Source organism: Lissotriton helveticus, chromosome 11 (assembly GCF_964261635.1).
Source record: "Lissotriton helveticus chromosome 11, aLisHel1.1, whole genome shotgun sequence".
In the NCBI taxonomy this organism is placed as follows: Eukaryota; Metazoa; Chordata; class Amphibia; order Caudata; family Salamandridae; genus Lissotriton; species Lissotriton helveticus.
In genome coordinates this window covers 52,519,019-52,537,771 of record NC_136072.1, presented here as the reverse complement: position 1 = coordinate 52,537,771, position 18,753 = coordinate 52,519,019, and the positions used below count along the sequence as shown (strand labels likewise).

Below are 18,753 nucleotides of genomic sequence, written 5' to 3'. Positions count from 1 at the left end.
TCAGTGCTTTCACGTGAAATATGGAGCAGCTGCTTCAAAGCTGCTCTGTGTTTCATTGTGCAGGTGGAAACCCAACTGCACTTTCAAAGGGTAATAGAGATCTATTTGAAGGCGGGGGCAGTCAGTGACTGCACACGCATGCAAGGGGGTGTATGGTGGATCCATAGGACCCCCTTTCCCCCCTCCAGAGGGCTGCTCTCAGGGGGCACCCTGACGGTGCCCCACATCCTGAGGGCTTTTCGGCCTCTGCTTCCATGTCGGCAATACGGCCCGGGAACAGAGGCAAAGGGATTCCCTTATTTGCATGTGGCACGGCCCTATTTAAATGAGGGAACGCCCCCTTGAAGATAGCACTGACACTTAATGTGCGCCAGCGCTATTGGTATTACAGAAGGGGACGCACAAGCGTCTGCAGCCCCTTCTGTAATACCAAAGTGCCCCGGAGGCGCTCAAAGCAGGCGCAAATGCCCGTTGCGAACCCGGTGCTCTTTATGCAATACGGCCCCAGATGTACTAAGCCATAAGGCCATCACACACGCTGCAATACACCAAATAACAGGGTTTTCATCCTCTAAAGGGCTTCCTAGTATGTGCGAAGCCCATGTCGTGATTCAGTAAGTTCTTACCAAATCGCAAAATGGGTTTAGAAATACATACCAAATTGCAGTTTGGATGGGGCGTGTTCAGGGCGTCCCTTCTAAACTGTGATTCAGAATGCTTTGTATCGGAAGGTAGCAAACCATTGATCGGTTCCAACACTTCAGAGGAAGTGGGACGCCTTCTCCATTGTGGAAGTAAAGAAACGTTTGTTTGGGAGTGGCAGTGGTCCAGAGACCGCTGTCAACTCTTAAAACATTTTTTTAAGTATTTTATTTTAAATGCAGGGCCCTTCCCTCGAAGGAAACCGGGCTGCATTAAAAAAAATAAAAAATAAACGCGATCACAGACATGGTGCTCTACAGACTAAAGCAGGCCACTGTAACTCTTATTGCCACCAATCAGAGTAAGTCGCAATTTGTGGCCTACCTCATGAATAGTAATGAGGTAGGTGGGATTGCAACCCACCGTGAATCTTTATCTTGTAATCTAACTTATTAATACATAGGTCAGTCCCAAAAATAATTTAGTTGTCTCAAAAACACTGGTCATAAATTGTGCCAATATTTCTCAACCAATTGTACATACATCTGGCCCTAGCTTAATTACAAGACCTAATTTTGGACTTTTATAAAATATTATAAAATATACTGGCTGCATCAATGACCAGTTCACAGAGATAAATATTCATGAGTACAGTTAATCTGATATATTTACTACTCTCATATATTTACTACTACACCTAGAAGTAAATATGACTTTTTTTGCTATATACCATTTAAGAGAGTAGATTTACACCGAGGTGTACACTTGCATGTCTCCACCTCTCCGGATCAGTGAGTGCAACCTCTTACAACAGGATTTAAGAAAGTATAGTTACTACCAGTAACTGTGCAAACATAGGTGATGTCTATCACCGCAGCAAAGAGTTCTTCATAAGAAAATCTATATAGAAAATTATGAAAATGTATTATTCTTTAAAAAACAATGACACATATTTGAATGTAGAATGTAAATGTAAGTTCATTTAAAATATTTATTATTACCTCGAAGTAATACAATAAAACATTACAGCACAACACCTCTTCAAATTAAACATGTATTAAATATTTCATTAATTAAATATATTGATTACACTTATAAAGAAAATAATTCTCACCCTTAGTAACTTTTATATTTCTCTTTAGTAAATGTTGTTATTCACTGTGTTGAACTAGTTTAACTTATTTTATTTTTTTTAATTACAGTTTAACTGTTTTTATTAAGTGTACCATTAAATTTAAAAATAAAAATAATCAATAATTCTGTACCAATACCTCCTATTAAAGCTAATTTGCATGGGTTACCAGTAGGCATGAGCGGAATTTCTAGAATTTGTTCTTTGGTTATTAAATGAAATTCTGGGAAAGTTACGCATAATTACATGAAATGCAAACACATCATTTAACACTATATTTTAGTGTGAAATACGTTCTCACACCAATTTCTGAAATAAGGACACATTTCACACAAATTGGTTTTTGCAAAAACACAATTCCTGCAAACAACGTTTTGCTTGCTTGCATTGCAATTTTGCCATGAATGGTGACGTAATTATAGGATGTATCATAATGGCATAATTCTGTGAATTTCACATACAAGCGTAACACAAAGTTCCTGAAATTACATGAATTACACCGGCATAATTTAAATTTCACCTGGGTTTAGTTAAATGTAACTGTAAGTTATTCAGAAAGACTGCATAACAGGATATTTCACCTGCGTGGCAATTATAAACCGCACCTGTCGATGAAATGTACCACAGATGGGTTGAGTGGAGTTTGCACTCAGTGCAGTTTTGCTGCTGAGAATCAGACTTTGTTTTTTCTTCTGCCCTAAGAGTCCGTCATTTGTTTTCTTTCCTAGTGTTCCCAGCTGGGATCCTGCAGCCCACTCTCTATGACCCCGAATTTCCACAGTAAGTTCTTAATACACCTTTTCTGAACTCTAATGCATCAACTATCGTGATACTGTTCGATCTTTCGTACCATCCGCGGGGCCTCCTTGTCATATCACATTGTGATTAAAAATGGGGAATTCAATGGAAATTTTCACAGATTTGCATTGGAAGTGAAATTATTGCTAAAATAATACTGTATGAAGTTTTTCTTTTGCGAAATTCCAAAAAAGGAAACATACTCCTGTACAAATGACCATTTCACCCTCCAAAATACCCATGGGGGGATATAGGAAACTGACTGAGTGATAATGAAAATACAAAAAAAACTATTAGTAAGGGAACAGTAAAAACACAATGTAAAATAAATGTAAACAAGCCTTTGCAATGCAATCGGTCTCGCCTTTGGACCTTATATGTATTTAGCTATGCAGTACATTAGCCAGGGTGATGAAACATCTACTGTTCTTTAACATGGAGGGAAAGTAAGCACCAAACTGTGTGACGCGCCAGGTATGGGAACAAATGGAGAGAAATATTGCCTTTCAGCGGGAAATGGTAAAGTCCAAAGCTCTGTTTTTAATATAAAATCAGTGCCTTCGGTGGTCATATCACTGAAAATACAAGATTTGAAAAAAATATTATTGTCTATGGGTGCTTGTGGAAGACAATTTCTATGGACTGGAATCTAGAAAATGCTAAAGTGATTCTGGTATTTTACTGACGTTTGCTGGTCGTTTTCTATCAAGAAAGTTAAATAGAGGCAGTTGCCAGAATAATTTAAAAAAGAAAGTCCCTAAGCAGAAAGCAATTCTGGTATTTTACTGACCTCTATTGGTCGCTTTCTATCAAGACAGTTAAATAGAGGCAGATGAACAGAAAATAAGACCTAAGTGGAAGCAGACAAGTCCTAGGGCTGATCTCCAGAGCCCACAAAGTACATAAACATATAAGTATATAACATGTATATACTAAAGTATATACAAGAGGTCTCGAATGCTCGACCTAAAAAAGAGTAAATTGGTACTACAAAAAAATATAGAGTAGAGTTTGGCAAAAAAACGCAAAGGAAGATTAAAACATGTTGAATTGAGATGAGAGTTGGTTGCACGTCAAATGCCGGCTTCCCCATCACCTTGTAAAAAAAAATAACAGGAAAAACCTGATTGTAAGATTTCACAGAGCCCTTTAAATTGAAAAATTAACGAATCCACAGTAATGTTCATAAAAAAATTTAAGGAAAGCAGAAAGCCAAAAAGTTAGTGGTGTGAACCAGTGGGGGGTGTTGTGGCTTCCTTTGATCCCTTTGCTTTTCTCTGGCGCACTAGTCAAGATGGGTGAAGCGTCAGCATCATCTGCTTGGGACCTGGGGGCAGGGGGGCAATAGCCAGTCTTCATCCCCGAAATTTGCAGAGGAGTACACATTGTTTAATGACAAGCAAAACATTTATTGTCTCCTTCTCAGATGTAGATGAGTACCATGTCATGGGAAGGGTGGTGGAATATATTCATTATCTCTAGCACTTATTTTCTTATCCCAACAGGTCTCTGAACTTTGGGGGCATCGGGACCATCATCGGACATGAACTGACCCATGGCTATGACGACTGGGGTAAGCTGGAGACTGTGCGCCTACAGGTACCCTCTTCCGTGCCACATGTGCCCATGAATAACATAACATGTGTATTTGTAAAGCGCACATTCACCCAGAAGGGTATCTTGGCGCTGAATGATGGATGTTTATTGTTATCCAACTCAATCGACCTCAGAAGGATGAAAGGCTGAGTGGACCCACCTGGATTTTAACCTGTGGTCATGAGGTCATTTCATTTCATTTCTTTATTCAGTTTATGTATATATAAAACCATAAAAGTACACAATAAAGACAGTAAAATCAATAAATTAAAATAGGAGGCATAGCTCATGTCTTAATACCCATTCATATTGACAGAAACCTATAACATTCATATTTGGCAGCTGATGCTCTTCAAACCTAGGAAAAAAGACAAAAACCTACTTAGTGGTCCGCCATGTTAATAATTATTATCACCTGGCGCTCCCCTCGCAAGTTCAAATCAATTTGCTCAATAAATCAGATATCATTATAGTCGGAGACACCAACATCTATGAAAGAATCTTAAAATGTAATACATTTGTTTCCATTAAAAATCATTTAGCTCACTTTCTCCTTTCATTAGTCAGAAGCTGTTAACATTTATATGGATTAACTATATTTATATCGAGAGCAACATATGATGGCTGTTTCTTTGCTCTAGATAAAGACATCCATTTTGACGAGGATAAATAGTCCAGTGTTTTTAAGGCCATACAATGTATGATAGAAGTAAAAAGTTCTACCAGAAAGAGTCTTTCAATGTTTTTTTTTCCAGAGTTTTATATAGCACAAATTGACCTGAATCGGGTATCAGAGCGCTTCACATAGCACCAGTTGCGTTACATGAAGACACATTAATTTTCTGTTAGGCACTGGGAGATTAAGTGATTTGCCCAGAATCACAGGATGTTCAGCGTCATTGCGGAGACTCGAACCCAGTTCCTCAGATTCGAGGTCGACCACCCTAGCCGTTAGGCCAACTCCTCTCCCCAATGGGCACGTTATGGGAATGGCTATCACCATCTTCCAAAAATGTAGAATGCGGCCTCATAGGTTAGAACTTCCAAGTGTGCAAGATTTTTACTTCAACCAAGGGCAAATATAATGAATGAGATAATAGAGAAGCAAATATCCACATTTTCAAATGAACATAAATAATTAAAAGCATCCCGATAGTAAATATATTTGCCAGTTTTAAAAAATCGGTGCCATGAATTGTTTCTAAGGTCCTTATAAAAGCTACAAAACAGAATAAAGTGCATTGTGCTTTGGCTGGTTCTACCATCACATGGGCATTTTGGTAATATATCTGCCACGCCCCTATTTTTGGAAAGGCGACCCTCAAGTGCAATGTTCCTATGCATAATCTGGTAAGGAAGAACCTATTTTGAGTGTTATTCACCATTACCAGATAGTTTTGCAGGCCAACTTGTACCAGGCCTGACAAGTATCTGCACACCATGGATTTGTTTGCACTCGCGAGTATTTCTTTCTGTCTCTCTCACTCTCCAGAGTATGGTTTTGACCTCAGTTTTGCTGTATTGTAAGATTTTAGCTATATCCTTGGCTCCAATACAGTTTTCGACTTTTCCTAGGTTGCTGTCTATATAAGTCAGCCATCTTATTTTTCTCCATGCCCCTAAAGTGAGACAATCTGATATTAGAACATTGGAATGTTGGAAGCTCCATTGAAAACAATGGAGTGCTCTGGGCTTATAATGGCTGGTATAAGCCCGGAGCTCCAACTTTCTAATGCTTCTTTGTTCACAGCTCTGGCTGTGAACAAAGGCTTCAGGGAACCTGAGGGGATTCCAATCCTCTCGCGCTCCCTAAAGCCTTTGTTTAATTGGTTAGAACATTCTGCCCTCTAGTGGCAGAATGTTCTAATAGCCTTATAGCCCTTCGTAGCAGGCCTATAATGGCTATTAAAGTCCCCCTGCATTGTTAAAGTCCCTCGCCTTCGGCTGTGGCCTTTAATAGCCGGTATAGCCCGCTACGGTGGGCTATAAGGCTATTATGTATCCTTTGTAAACTCTGTCCCTACTTTACTGCATATGTTGTGCCACAAAAGGACAGGCTGGCATGCAGGTCATCCTCTAGAAAAGAAACTGACACTTCCTTATGAGTAATGTAGAATGAACTCGTTTTTGGGACGGCCAGCAATTGAGCCAAAAAACAGGTTCTCTATGGTTTGCAAAAGGGCACAATTTATCTACCCCCACAGTGCAGCCCCGTAACCTGCACTTGGGAGGCATTTACTTATATATAACATCAGTATTTCCCTAATGGGTTCATGGCCTACTTTACTCGCTAATCTAAAGATGGATTCTGTGGCACTAAGGAATTTCATTTGGAGTCATTTATTTGGCTTTCCCAGCGCCCTGGTGCAGTAATTTGGACTCCTAAATAAGAAAACAGTTGGGTCTCTCTCCTGTGGTAAATAAATAATTAAATACCGGTACTATTTTTCGGAATAATTAATTAACAGATAGCTCAATAAATAAGAGTCAAGATTCGAGGTAGCTGGAGTTTGCAGGTTTTAATACAGCATAAAGGACAGGAACAGGACAACCTGCACAGGCATAGGATGGCAGAGCCCGGCAGCTGCCGGGGCTGGATCTGGGATGAGCGCGCTAACTTTAATAACAGTACACAACATATATATACTAAAACAATTGCATTACATTCAGTGTAGAGGGCGTAGCAGTGGGTGGAGTTCATAGCAGTCGCGAAAGATAAGGCATAAAGTGGGTGTAACAAGAGGCGTATACATAGACATGTGATGTAAACGTAGCAGAATATGTCATAAATGGGGCGGAAACATGGAGGGGGCTACCTAAGGAGCCGGGACCTCTGACCTAGTGGTGCGCGCAAACTGGCAATGACGTGTTACTAGGAGAAGCTGGGGGCTATGACTTCTGCGCTAGAAGAGGAGACGAAAGTCTGGAGTGTCAGAGCGACATGTACCTAAACACTATCTAGTATCTGATGTTTAGAGAACATGTTGATAGAATCCAAAAGTTAACAGGGCAAAGGCTAACAGACTCTAGGACTGGTGCATGCATAATTCTACATGTAGAGCGTGTTGAGGAATATTAAATGACCATAAATACAGTATTTCTTTTACATGGAGACGTAAAGGCTAGACGATGACTGAAACTATTGATGCGATTCAGTAGCTTAGGAATGCAGAGAAGGAGGGCTGGACTGATAACTAGAATCATAACATACTCTTGGCAGACCAGCAGGCAGAGCCAGGCCGAGCCGGGCACTGTGAGGCAGGAAGTAAGTGAAGGGTCAGGAATACAGGTGGGGGCTGTATCGCTCCTCAGCGAGGGTTCAGGAGACAGGAGCTGAATCTGGTGTTCGGGCCCTTTTGAGGCCTAGAAACGGGGACTTTTACTGAATTAACGTGCACACTGTGAAATGTGGCAACATAGCTTTACATAGGCCTAATACTCGTAGCTTTCACGAGAACTGGAAACTGGCATACTAGAGATGGACACAACTAGAATTGCGTCTTTAATCGATCATAAGGGAATACATATGCATATTAATCATGCACATATAACATAGGATGGGGAACACGTAGGGACACAGAACATGGCAAAATTTACTTTTCCACATTCCCTCCTTGTCACTACGTTTCCATCAGGAAACATCAATATTCATGATACCATCTATCATTTCATACAGTATCATTTGCTCGTCTCGAATTGGCTTAAAACAGGACTTAGGACTAGGACTTGGAATACAGGATGTAGCACAAATGCCGCAAATCGCAGGGCCACATTGTAAACAGAGGCAGCAACTGAAAATGATCATTACTGCTATACCTAGGAATGACAATATTTTCCATCCCCAGGCAGAAATTATACTCCAAAACCAACCGGACCATGTCCAGGTGCCTGGATTCTGGTGTAACTGATGGGCAATTTTATGAAGTCTGGTTATAGCTGAATAAACAGACGGCGCGTTATTAGGAATGAAAATGCAGCAACTAGATCCGATGACTCTACATGCTCCTCCTCTATCGGCCAGTATGACGTCAAGAACGAGACGATTTTGGAGCACGACAAATCTCATAGCAGATTGCTCTTCGGTTAAGTTGCCTAAAGCAGAAGTAGTCTCATTCACTACTGCTTCAAGGGTTCTGGTTAACCTACGGATTAGCTTACTATTCTGGATGGGGCCTATAAAGAAGAAGAATCCTTTATTAAAGTCTGTATACTGTTCTAGAGTAGTTTCAGTTTGATCGACAATCGGGGACTCGATCTCCCTTCTATGTCTAATGTGTACTAGATGTGTGTTTCTGTGATAATCGGATGGGGCTAGGAAAACTGGTGGCAGTAGGAAGGCAATGTAACAGGTTCCATCCCAATCGAGGGGCAGACGGACATATGCGGTCTGACCACAAACAAAATATGAATGACGTGAGGCTTTGAAAATAGATTTCCCACTGTCACTATACTTGACAATAGTAGTACAATCACTATGTCCTACATGTGCGGAACCATTCTTTCGGACACATAATTCGCCTTTGACTGGTAGTACTGAAATTGCAGGCAGATCTGGAGTAGTATCAGACTGAACATTCAGGACCATAAAATTCGAAGAATAATTACCTAAATTATAAACTTCATTTTCTAGATCTAACCCTGTTCTGTGGGGAAGACCTTGCTTGTCTGGAAAACATGTACTATTCAGAAGGGACATATCTGTTGAGGATGACGTTAACGTGGACCATGCTCCACACGAACCATTATGTGAAAACGGATAAGGAAAGAGTGGCAGAACTCCCTTCGGTGTCTGGAAAGGGGGGAGTCGACCACACACCCAACAATTAGTGGCATTGCTGGTCTGGTGTGAATAATGCAGCATTCTGATACATGTATTGTTTCGCATAGCAAGACGATAGGATAGCTCGTGAGGAGGCAGATCACTAAACGTGTGCTCTACTGTAGCATTAGAAAACATATTGACATGAGAAATCGGAAAACATAAATGAAATGCATAACTTGTGCAGGTAACCATCAAACTCAAAAATAGAAGAAAACATAAAATAACGATACATCTGATAGAGTTTTGACTAACTCTCTCACTATGGGGGTCTATCTCATACATGTCAGATACCTGTCTAACCGTTTCACCCGAGGGGGACTTAGACAATTAAACTGGCTGACTTATTTTACTAGACCGGAGCTTCTGTTTATACTCCTGCTGCGGAGTTTTCTCTAACAGGGAGGGCTTTGAGTCAAAGTCAATAGCGGGACAGTCCTTGAGAATAGGGCAATGTTTAGACTTGGAAGTGTCTGTAGAAGTGTCATTGAACGTTTTAGTTCTTAGTCCATGAAATTTCTTGACGTGAGACAGGTGCACCCAGCCTTTTCGGCCCTCCAACTTCACGGCTGTACGGGTGGTCAGAAGGACTAACTTCGGCTCCTTCCAGCGAGGTTCCAGCGGACTTGAACGATCAAAGTTCCTGATTAAAACCAGAGTGCCGGGAAGGACCTCGTGTGGCTTGACTTCAGTATTGTCAGGAAATGCAGCGGCAACCTGTGAACGACAAGAGTGTAGGGCAGACATCAAGGAAGCTAGGTAATCTGTCAGCATATTACTGGAAACATCTGTAATACTTCGCGGTCTAGGTGTACCCCACATGTTCGGGGGCGGCCGAATACGACCTCATAAGGGGACAGACCTGATCTGGAATGTGCGACCATGCGCATATAAAACAAAGCAACTGGCAGGGCAACTAACCAGTCTACACCTTTTTCTTGACAGATCTTGGCAATACGGTTTTTCAGGGTCTGGTTATGTCTCTCTACGAGACCTGCTGCTTCAGGATGGCGTACACAATGGAACTTCCACTGGTACCCTAACAAAAGGGAAACATGCTTCATAAGTTCAGATGAGAATGGCTGGCCGTTATCAGAATACACGACCCTAGGGAGTCCATAGCGGGGGAAAAATTCACGAACCAACTGCTTGGCAGTGGTCGCGGCTGTATAATCTGGAACTGGATATGCTTCTGTCCATCTGGACAAAGCGCATACAACTACAAGGACATACTTGAAACCTCGACATCGCTCCATCTGAATGTAATCCATCTGGAGGACCTCAAAAGGGTGGTCAGGAGGCTGAAATCCCCCTTGTTCCACCGGGACACTTTTACCTGGATTGAACTGGCAACATATCATACAGGTGCGGACTTTCTGCTTGGCTGCAGCTCGTAAATGCTTGTTGAACCAAATGTTCTGGATACTGTCTAACATGGCTTTTTCTCCTAAATGTGCAGGACTATGTGCGGTATTAATAATGGCTTGAACCATTGAGTCGGGGAGAAACCATGTGGCTTTTCCCTTCGTCAACCATCCCTGATCTGTCTGGACCCCTCCTTGTTCGGACCATTTCTTGATTTCTTCGGGAGTAGCATGTGACTGGATATCTATGACATCTTGGGTGGGGTCCTTAACTGTCATACATGTAGTCGGATCTGGAGTGGATGTCTGTGTCATGTTAACTGGAATGTCTGGAGTCTGGGCTGTGAGCTTGGCTGTTCGGTCTGCTAGATCGTTACCTTGGGAAATAATGTCAGTGACTTTCGTATGTGCTTTGCACTTCATGATAGCGATAGCTGTCGGTAAATGTATTGCATCTAACAGAGCTTGGATAAGGAGACCATGCTGAATCTTGGTTCCATGAGAAGTCATGAAACCTCTCTCTTGCCAGAGCACTCCAAAGTCGTGTACGACTCCGAATGCATAACGTGAATCTGTGTAAATGTTAACTTTCAGGTTTTTGGCACGTATGCAGGCTTGGGTCAGAGCAACTAGCTCTGCTGCTTGAGCGGACAGAGTATCAATACGGTGTGTCTCTATAACTTCAGTGTCAGTAGTCACTGCATACGCGGCTACTAGTTCTCCTGTACTAGTTCTCATACATGAACCATCCACATAAAGTGTCAGGTCGGGATCAGGTAGCGGAATATCTGTCAGGTCTTGTCTTGGCTTTGTCATGGTGTTAACTACTTCCACACAGTCATGTGTGGCAGGATTTGAAGTAACTGACGGTAACAGTGTAGCAGGATTTAGAACGTTGCAGCGTCTGATTTCTATGTGTGGCTGGAACAGTGTCAATTCATAACCTGTTAAACGTGCAATTGTCAAGTGTTGAGTCTGTGTTCGGTTTAAAAGAACTTCCACGGAGTGTGGAACTTGTACTGTCAGGGAGTGTCCTAATACTATGGAATCACTTTGTCTGATAGCTAGTGCTGTGGCTGCAACTGACTTGAGGCACGCAGGCAGAGCCTGGGCTACTGGATCCAAGGTGCTCGAAAAATAAGCACAGGGCTTGTATTGTCCTGCTTGATCTTGTGTGAGAACAGATAATGCTGTACCTTCGCGTTCTGTGACAAAAAGTGTAAAAGGCTTACTGTAGTTCGGTGTAGCTAGAACAGGAGCTTGGCATAAAGCTTTCTTTAATTCATTAAAAGCAAGTGTATGTTCAGATGTCCAAGGGAGGACAGTCGATACGGCTGCCTCCTGTGTCGTTAACTGTATCAGTGGTTTGGCTAGAAATGCATACTGAGGAATCCATTGTCGGCAATAAGAAGTGAGGCCGATAAAAGCTCGTACCTCCTTCTGGGTCTTGGGCTGAGGAAGACTCGCTATTAACTGGATACGGTCAGGTGTCAACTGCCTACCCCTCTTGGACAGTAAGTGGCCTAAATAGATCACTTGCTGGACACAGAATTGAAGCTTCGAAGGGGACACCTTGTGCCCCATCTCGGCTAGGAAATACAGAACTGTAAGTGACGCTCGCTCGCAGTCACGTTCAGAACGGGCTGTGATCAGTAGATCATCGACATACTGGAGCAGGGCAGTGTCAGTTGGCATGTGAATATTGTCTAGTTGTCTCTTAAGTGCTTGACTGTAAATGCTAGGACTTTCTGTGAAACCTTGAGGAGCTCGTGTGAATTTATAGCTCCTTCCATTTAAACAGAATCCGAAAAGGAACTGGCTGTCTGGATGAATGGGAACACTGAAAAATGCGTTCTTGAGGTCTATGACGGTGAAAAACGTGGCTTCAGAATCAATGGCTGTCAATAGGGAAGAAATATCTGGAACAACTGGGTACTGGGGAATGATACATTTATTAAGTTCTCGAAGGTCAATCACTAATCGATATACTGGAGGTGCATTTGGATCAGTACGTTTCATGACTGGAATGATAGGAGAATTACATACATTGGAGTCAGTTTCTACAACCACTCCTTGAGCAGTAAGCTCGTCAATAATCTTGGATAAGGCTGCTACAGCCTCGGGTGGCAATCTGTACTGTCTGATTCGTGGTAACACTACACCTGGTTTCAGAGTCACACGATGGGGTGTGATTTGCATAAAACCAACATCAGTTGGACCTTGCGCCCATAGATGCTGCGGAACATTAGACAATCTCGGATCAAAATCTCGTAAAACATAGTGACCCTTGAAGTCACGCAAAAACAAACGTATTCCCTCTGGGGAACAACATATGACTGCACCTAATTCTTTTAATGTCTTAATACCTAACAAATTTTCTGGACATGATTTCGTAAGTAACAGGTCAGTAGTTCGGGACAATGGACCTACTTCTAGAGTAACTGGCTTTGATATCTCGTTAACTATTGGCTTTCCTGAAAATCCAAGGGAAACATTTCTAGAGCCTGAGAGCGGAGCCCCTGGAACCTCGTCATGACTGATAGTAGTCCTACTTGCCCCTGTATCAATCAAAAACTTTCTGTCTTTCCCTAATACTTGACTATGAACATAGGGACCCTCTTGATCTACAGGTATCTCGATGAGAGGCAAGCCTACCTCCCTCTCTAGGCTGTTTCATGAATACGCTTGATACTCTGGGTACTCGGACTGTGCATACTGGTACATCTGCTGTGTAACATGCTGTGTTGCAGCTATAGGCTGCGGTGCTGGAACTGTCTGTGGTGCATTCTGTGGTAACTGAGAAGTCTGTGAAACTTGTTCTTGTCTAGGCGGACGTGGTCTTTCTTTAGTCTTACCGGTAGCTATGTTGTGTTTCAGAACTGCACACTCGTTTATAAAATGACCTGGCTGTTTACAATAATTGCAGGTCCCTTTAACAGGAACTGCAGGATGACTGGCTTGATTCGGACCCCTCTTCTGACTGTCTTGAGGAACAGATTGTGCAACTAATACTTTCATTTTCGTATCTTTCATACGTTTCCTTTCATGATCTTGCTCTTCTCTGATTCTATTCTGGTGATACTGAAGCATCTGAAGCATTTGGGACGGAGTATTAGCTTGCCAGGTACTTTCGACTTTCAAAACTCGATTTTTAACTTGTGGACTTGAATTCTCGACTAGTTTAGTAACAAAAAGATGAGGGTATGACTCACTACTCGTCTTGAGACCACTGTTAATGCTAAAGCATTTCTCGAATCTAGAATAAAAATCACTAGTATCTTCGTCTGGTTTCTGTTTACAGGCTGAGATTGCATCCCAGTCTTCCTTTTTCGTGGCTAGTAATCTTGGCAAAACTTGTATTAACAGTTCGGGCAATTCTTTACATTTGTCTCCTAGACCGGTACCTGGTACTCGTATTTTATCTTCAGCTTCTAGAGCTGCCCAATCTATCTTTTTCTCTCCCACCTCCCATTCTTTTTCCTTGAGTTTTTCATATACCCCTGCGGGCAACAGGACCTTTAACATTTTAATGATATCTGGATACGTGTATTCTCCCATACGGAGCATGTCTTTTAATTCACGGTGGAACCCTGCTGGATCTTTGTAGTGACAGGGAATTAACTTCTTCATCTCTAAGAGTTCCATCTTTGTAATCGGGGTGTAAACAAATACTCGTTGCATTTCACCACCCGCTGTCCTAACTGGGTGTACTTCTCGTAACGGATGCTGTCTGTCTATGTAAAATGGTTTACTTTCTGGGGGTGAGACGTGAACAAAGTGCGGATTCAGAAACGTTCTGTATTTGTGGCGCTGTTCTAGAATGATACTAATTAAGGCGGTACCCAGACCTTTCCATCTATACTGGAGTAACTCGTTCAGAACATCATGTAACGGACCTGGATCGGAATGCTGACCCTCATACAATGTAATGAGGTGCTGGATCATATACATACCCACCAGTCGCTGCTCGGCTGGGGGCAGTTTCAGAAACATCTGTGCCACTATTTCGTCTGGAAAAGTGGTAGAATCAGTAGCCCATCGGACTGCTGATCGGGCTAGTTCTTGTTCATGCATGGTACTAAGTTCACTATAACCGATTCGTGATTTCAGAATGTGATCGGTAGCTTGAAATACTTGCTCAAGATTCTCTTGTTCTGGTGCTGGAGGAGAGAAAACTTTCTTGTGTTCTAGACGTGAATGTCGGTCTGGAAATCTAAGTTTACCTACATACGCTATTCTGGCGGTATTCTCGTCTTCTGCTTCCTCAGTATCAGAGTTACTTTCTTTCTCGCTTACTAGTGCTTCTTTGCGTTGTTCGTGTAACCTTATTATTTCTTTACGTATCTTCTTGTACATACTCTCTATACTACTGATGGTCCTGTGTTTACCCTCGGCTATATTATCACTCCACCTTGTCAGAACTTTCATTTCGGTCGGATCTTTAGTCGGGGAATCTTGTTCCCTTATTAAACAATTGATTAGAAACTTTAATAGCATAAGCTGAATCTCGGCTTTCCTTAAAGACATGGCTTCGCCAATACTTTCTGGGTCTGTTCCTGTACGGATGAAACGATATATTCTGTCTAGATCTTCTTTCATATTTGGTAGGGTGTCCAAATACTCGGTCACCCGTCTTACACGCAATGAATATATGAGCATACTATCATCGCCTGGGACTGGATCATAACGACATTCAGTAAGAGCTCGCCTGATATCTGCAACGGACTGATATTTGGGCGTACGCTGTAACGCACGTTCATGTAACTCGACTGCCGTTACACGTTTGTGTGGCGGCGGGGTTCCAGGAGGACCTCCTCCCGCGGCCCCTAAACTGGAATCGTCGACTGATACTCTTCGTGCTGGCAGAGCGACTGATGTAGCGGGAACTTGTACTGTAGGCTGGACCGGGGGTACCATAACAGGTGCCCCGGTGGCTGGAGGAGCAGAAATTACATTATTTACAGGAGCTGACGGAACAGGATTTGCATATTCTGGGACTGTGTCGTCCAAATAGGACGAGAGAAAAATATCAGCTGCGGTCGGTTTGTGACGTAGCTTGGTCGGAACTAGTGGCGGCGGAAAATTACTGGATGCCTCCGGGGTTGCTTTTGGCAAGCCCTCGGCAAGAAGAGGGTACATACCCTTAATAAGGGCATTCCTCTGTCTGTCTGACTGTTCGGTTTTAACTCGTTCACCTATTTCGATTAATTCCCTTTCCTGGGCTCTTTCTGAGGATTCTCTACCTAATTCCGCTTTTCTGATTTCTTTTTCGCTTCTTTTATGAGATTCTTTGCGCCACAACTCGATGGCATCTTTCTGGGACTGTCTGGCTTTCTTTTTCCATAATGCTTCTTCTACTCGCATGATGCACTCGGCATCCCACGTACCTGATACGGGCCATCTATACTTTTCTTCTAATTCCTTGGTGTACTCCACCCATAAATCTAGATATAATATGGCACTTATGCCATGCTTATGATACATAAAATGACCTGGACTGTCCCTAGGCGGGACAGGAACTGCTTCTTCTAACAGACCTTTTCTAGTTCTTAACTGACGTAATTTGGAGAATAGAGGCATGACTGGGCTAGAGTCTAGACACAATACAATACACAATAAACACGATGATTACTGGAAAACAACACATTCATACCACGACATTGAAATACATTGAAATGACATTTTAAAATAACAGTTCGGACAGAAACCTTACCTGGAATACTTGAGAACAGAAACACATGAATTTCTCGAGAACGGAACTTACTAGAATTACTAGATGCACTGCTGAAACAGTACGAAACATACCGGTCTCATAAAGAGACACGTCAGGACCCGCATCCACCTAGGTGGACACTTCGTGTTGGATCTGTGTACCCAAACCCACGGACCAGAGACAATACAATTGACCCTGTCTAGATACTACCCCAGCAACGGTACTCACCGGGCAGCAAGAACGGAAGGCCTCGGACTGGACTGGACTGCTACGATGACGGACGGACTTCGGACTTCTGTTACGGGTGGGCCTCCGGATACCTCGGACCTTGGACTCTCGGCTTGGGCTCTGGTCGGGACTCGCCGCGTTCCTCCACCGCCTCGTCTGGATGCTGGACCGCAACCTCCGTCTCCTCCGTGGGCCTGAGGGATACTTGAAGCAGAAATATCTGCACGTGGCCGGTATGGTTCCGTCACGGCTGCAGAGGATCAGGGGGCTTGCGTGGCTTCACCGGCGCGTGGGGAAAGGGCAAGTCCCTATTCGGGCGCCATTATGTGGTAAATAAATAATTAAATACCGGTACTATTTTTCGGAATAATTAATTAACAGATAGCTCAATAAATAAGAGTCAAGATTCGAGGTAGCTGGAGTTTGCAGGTTTTAATACAGCATAAAGGACAGGAACAGGACAACCTGCACAGGCATAGGATGGCAGAGCCCGGCAGCTGCCGGGGCTGGATCTGGGATGAGCGCGCTAACTTTAATAACAGTACACAACATATATATACTAAAACAATTGCATTACATTCAGTGTAGAGGGCGTAGCAGTGGGTGGAGTTCATAGCAGTCGCGAAAGATAAGGCATAAAGTGGGTGTAACAAGAGGCGTATACATAGACATGTGATGTAAACGTAGCAGAATATGTCATAAATGGGGCGGAAACATGGAGGGGGCTACCTAAGGAGCCGGGACCTCTGACCTAGTGGTGCGCGCAAACTGGCAATGACGTGTTACTAGGAGAAGCTGGGGGCTATGACTTCTGCGCTAGAAGAGGAGACGAAAGTCTGGAGTGTCAGAGCGACATGTACCTAAACACTATCTAGTATCTGATGTTTAGAGAACATGTTGATAGAATCCAAAAGTTATCAGGGCAAAGGCTAACAGACTCTAGGACTGGTGCATGCATAATTCTACATGTAGAGCGTGTTGAGGAATATTAAATGACCATAAATACAGTATTTCTTTTACATGGAGACGTAAAGGCTAGACGATGACTGAAACTATTGATGCGATTCAGTAGCTTAGGAATGCAGAGAAGGAGGGCTGGACTGATAACTAGAATCATAACATACTCTTGGCAGACCAGCAGGCAGAGCCAGGCCGAGCCGGGCACTGTGAGGCAGGAAGTAAGTGAAGGGTCAGGAATACAGGTGGGGGCTGTATCGCTCCTCAGCGAGGGTTCAGGAGACAGGAGCTGAATCTGGTGTCCGGGCCCTTTTGAGGCCTAGAAACGGGGACTTTTACTGAATTAACGTGCACACTGTGAAACGTGGCAACATAGCTTTACATAGGCCGAATACTCGTAGCTTTCACGAGAACTGGAAACTGGCATACTAGAGATGGACACAACTAGAATTGCGTCTTTAATCGATCATAAGGGAATACATATGCATATTAATCATGCACATATAACATAGGATGGGGAACACGTAGGGACACAGAACATGGCAAAATTTACTTTTCCACATTCCCTCCTTGTCACTACGTTTCCATCAGGAAACATCAATATTCATGATACCATCTATCATTTCATACAGTATCATTTGCTCGTCTCGAATTGGCTTAGAACGGGACTTAGGACTAGGACTTGGAATACAGGATGTAGCACAAATGCCGCAAATCGCAGGGCCACATTGTAAACAGAGGCAGCAACTGAAAATGATCATTACTGCTATACCTAGGAATGACAATATTTTCCATCCCCAGGCAGAAATTATACTCCAAAACCAACCGGACCATGTCCAGGTGCCTGGATTCTGGTGTAACTGATGGGCAATTTTATGAAGTCTGGTTATAGCTGAATAAACAGACGGCGCGTTATTAGGAATGAAAATGCAGCAACTAGATCCGATGACTCTACATGCTCCTCCTCTATCGGCCAGTATGACGTCAAGAACGAGACGATTTTGGAGCACGACAAATCTCATAGCAGATTGCTCTTCGGTTAAGTTGCCTAAAGCAGAAGTAGTCTCATTCACTACTGCTTCAAGGGTTCTGGTTAACCTACGGATTAGCTTACTATTCTGGATGGGGCCTATAAAGAAGAAGAATCCTTTATTAAAGTCTGTATACTGTTCTAGAGTAGTTTCAGTTTGATCGACAATCGGGGACTCGATCTCCCTTCTATGTCTAATGTGTACTAGATGTGTGTTTCTGTGATAATCGGATGGGGCTAGGAAAACTGGTGGCAGTAGGAAGGCAATGTAACAGGTTCCATCCCAATCGAGGGGCAGACGGACATATGCGGTCTGACCACAAACAAAATATGAATGACGTGAGGCTTTGAAAATAGATTTCCCACTGTCACTATACTTGACAATAGTAGTACAATCACTATGTCCTACATGTGCGGAACCATTCTTTCGGACACATAATTCGCCTTTGACTGGTAGTACTGAAATTGCAGGCA

At 42.9% G+C, this 18,753-nt stretch overlaps 1 protein-coding gene across 1 annotated transcript in view; it reads left to right on the top strand.

Moving 5' to 3' along the window:
- ECEL1 (endothelin converting enzyme like 1) overlaps positions 1-18,753 on the top strand; it is a 270,327-nt gene that overhangs the window by 203,989 nt on the left and 47,585 nt on the right. Inside the window, exons 11-12 of the mRNA XM_078665391.1 lie at positions 2,503-2,554; positions 4,078-4,145. Coding sequence (XP_078521517.1) covers positions 2,503-2,554; positions 4,078-4,145 — 120 coding nt within the window. The remainder of the gene's footprint in view (positions 1-2,502; positions 2,555-4,077; positions 4,146-18,753) is intronic.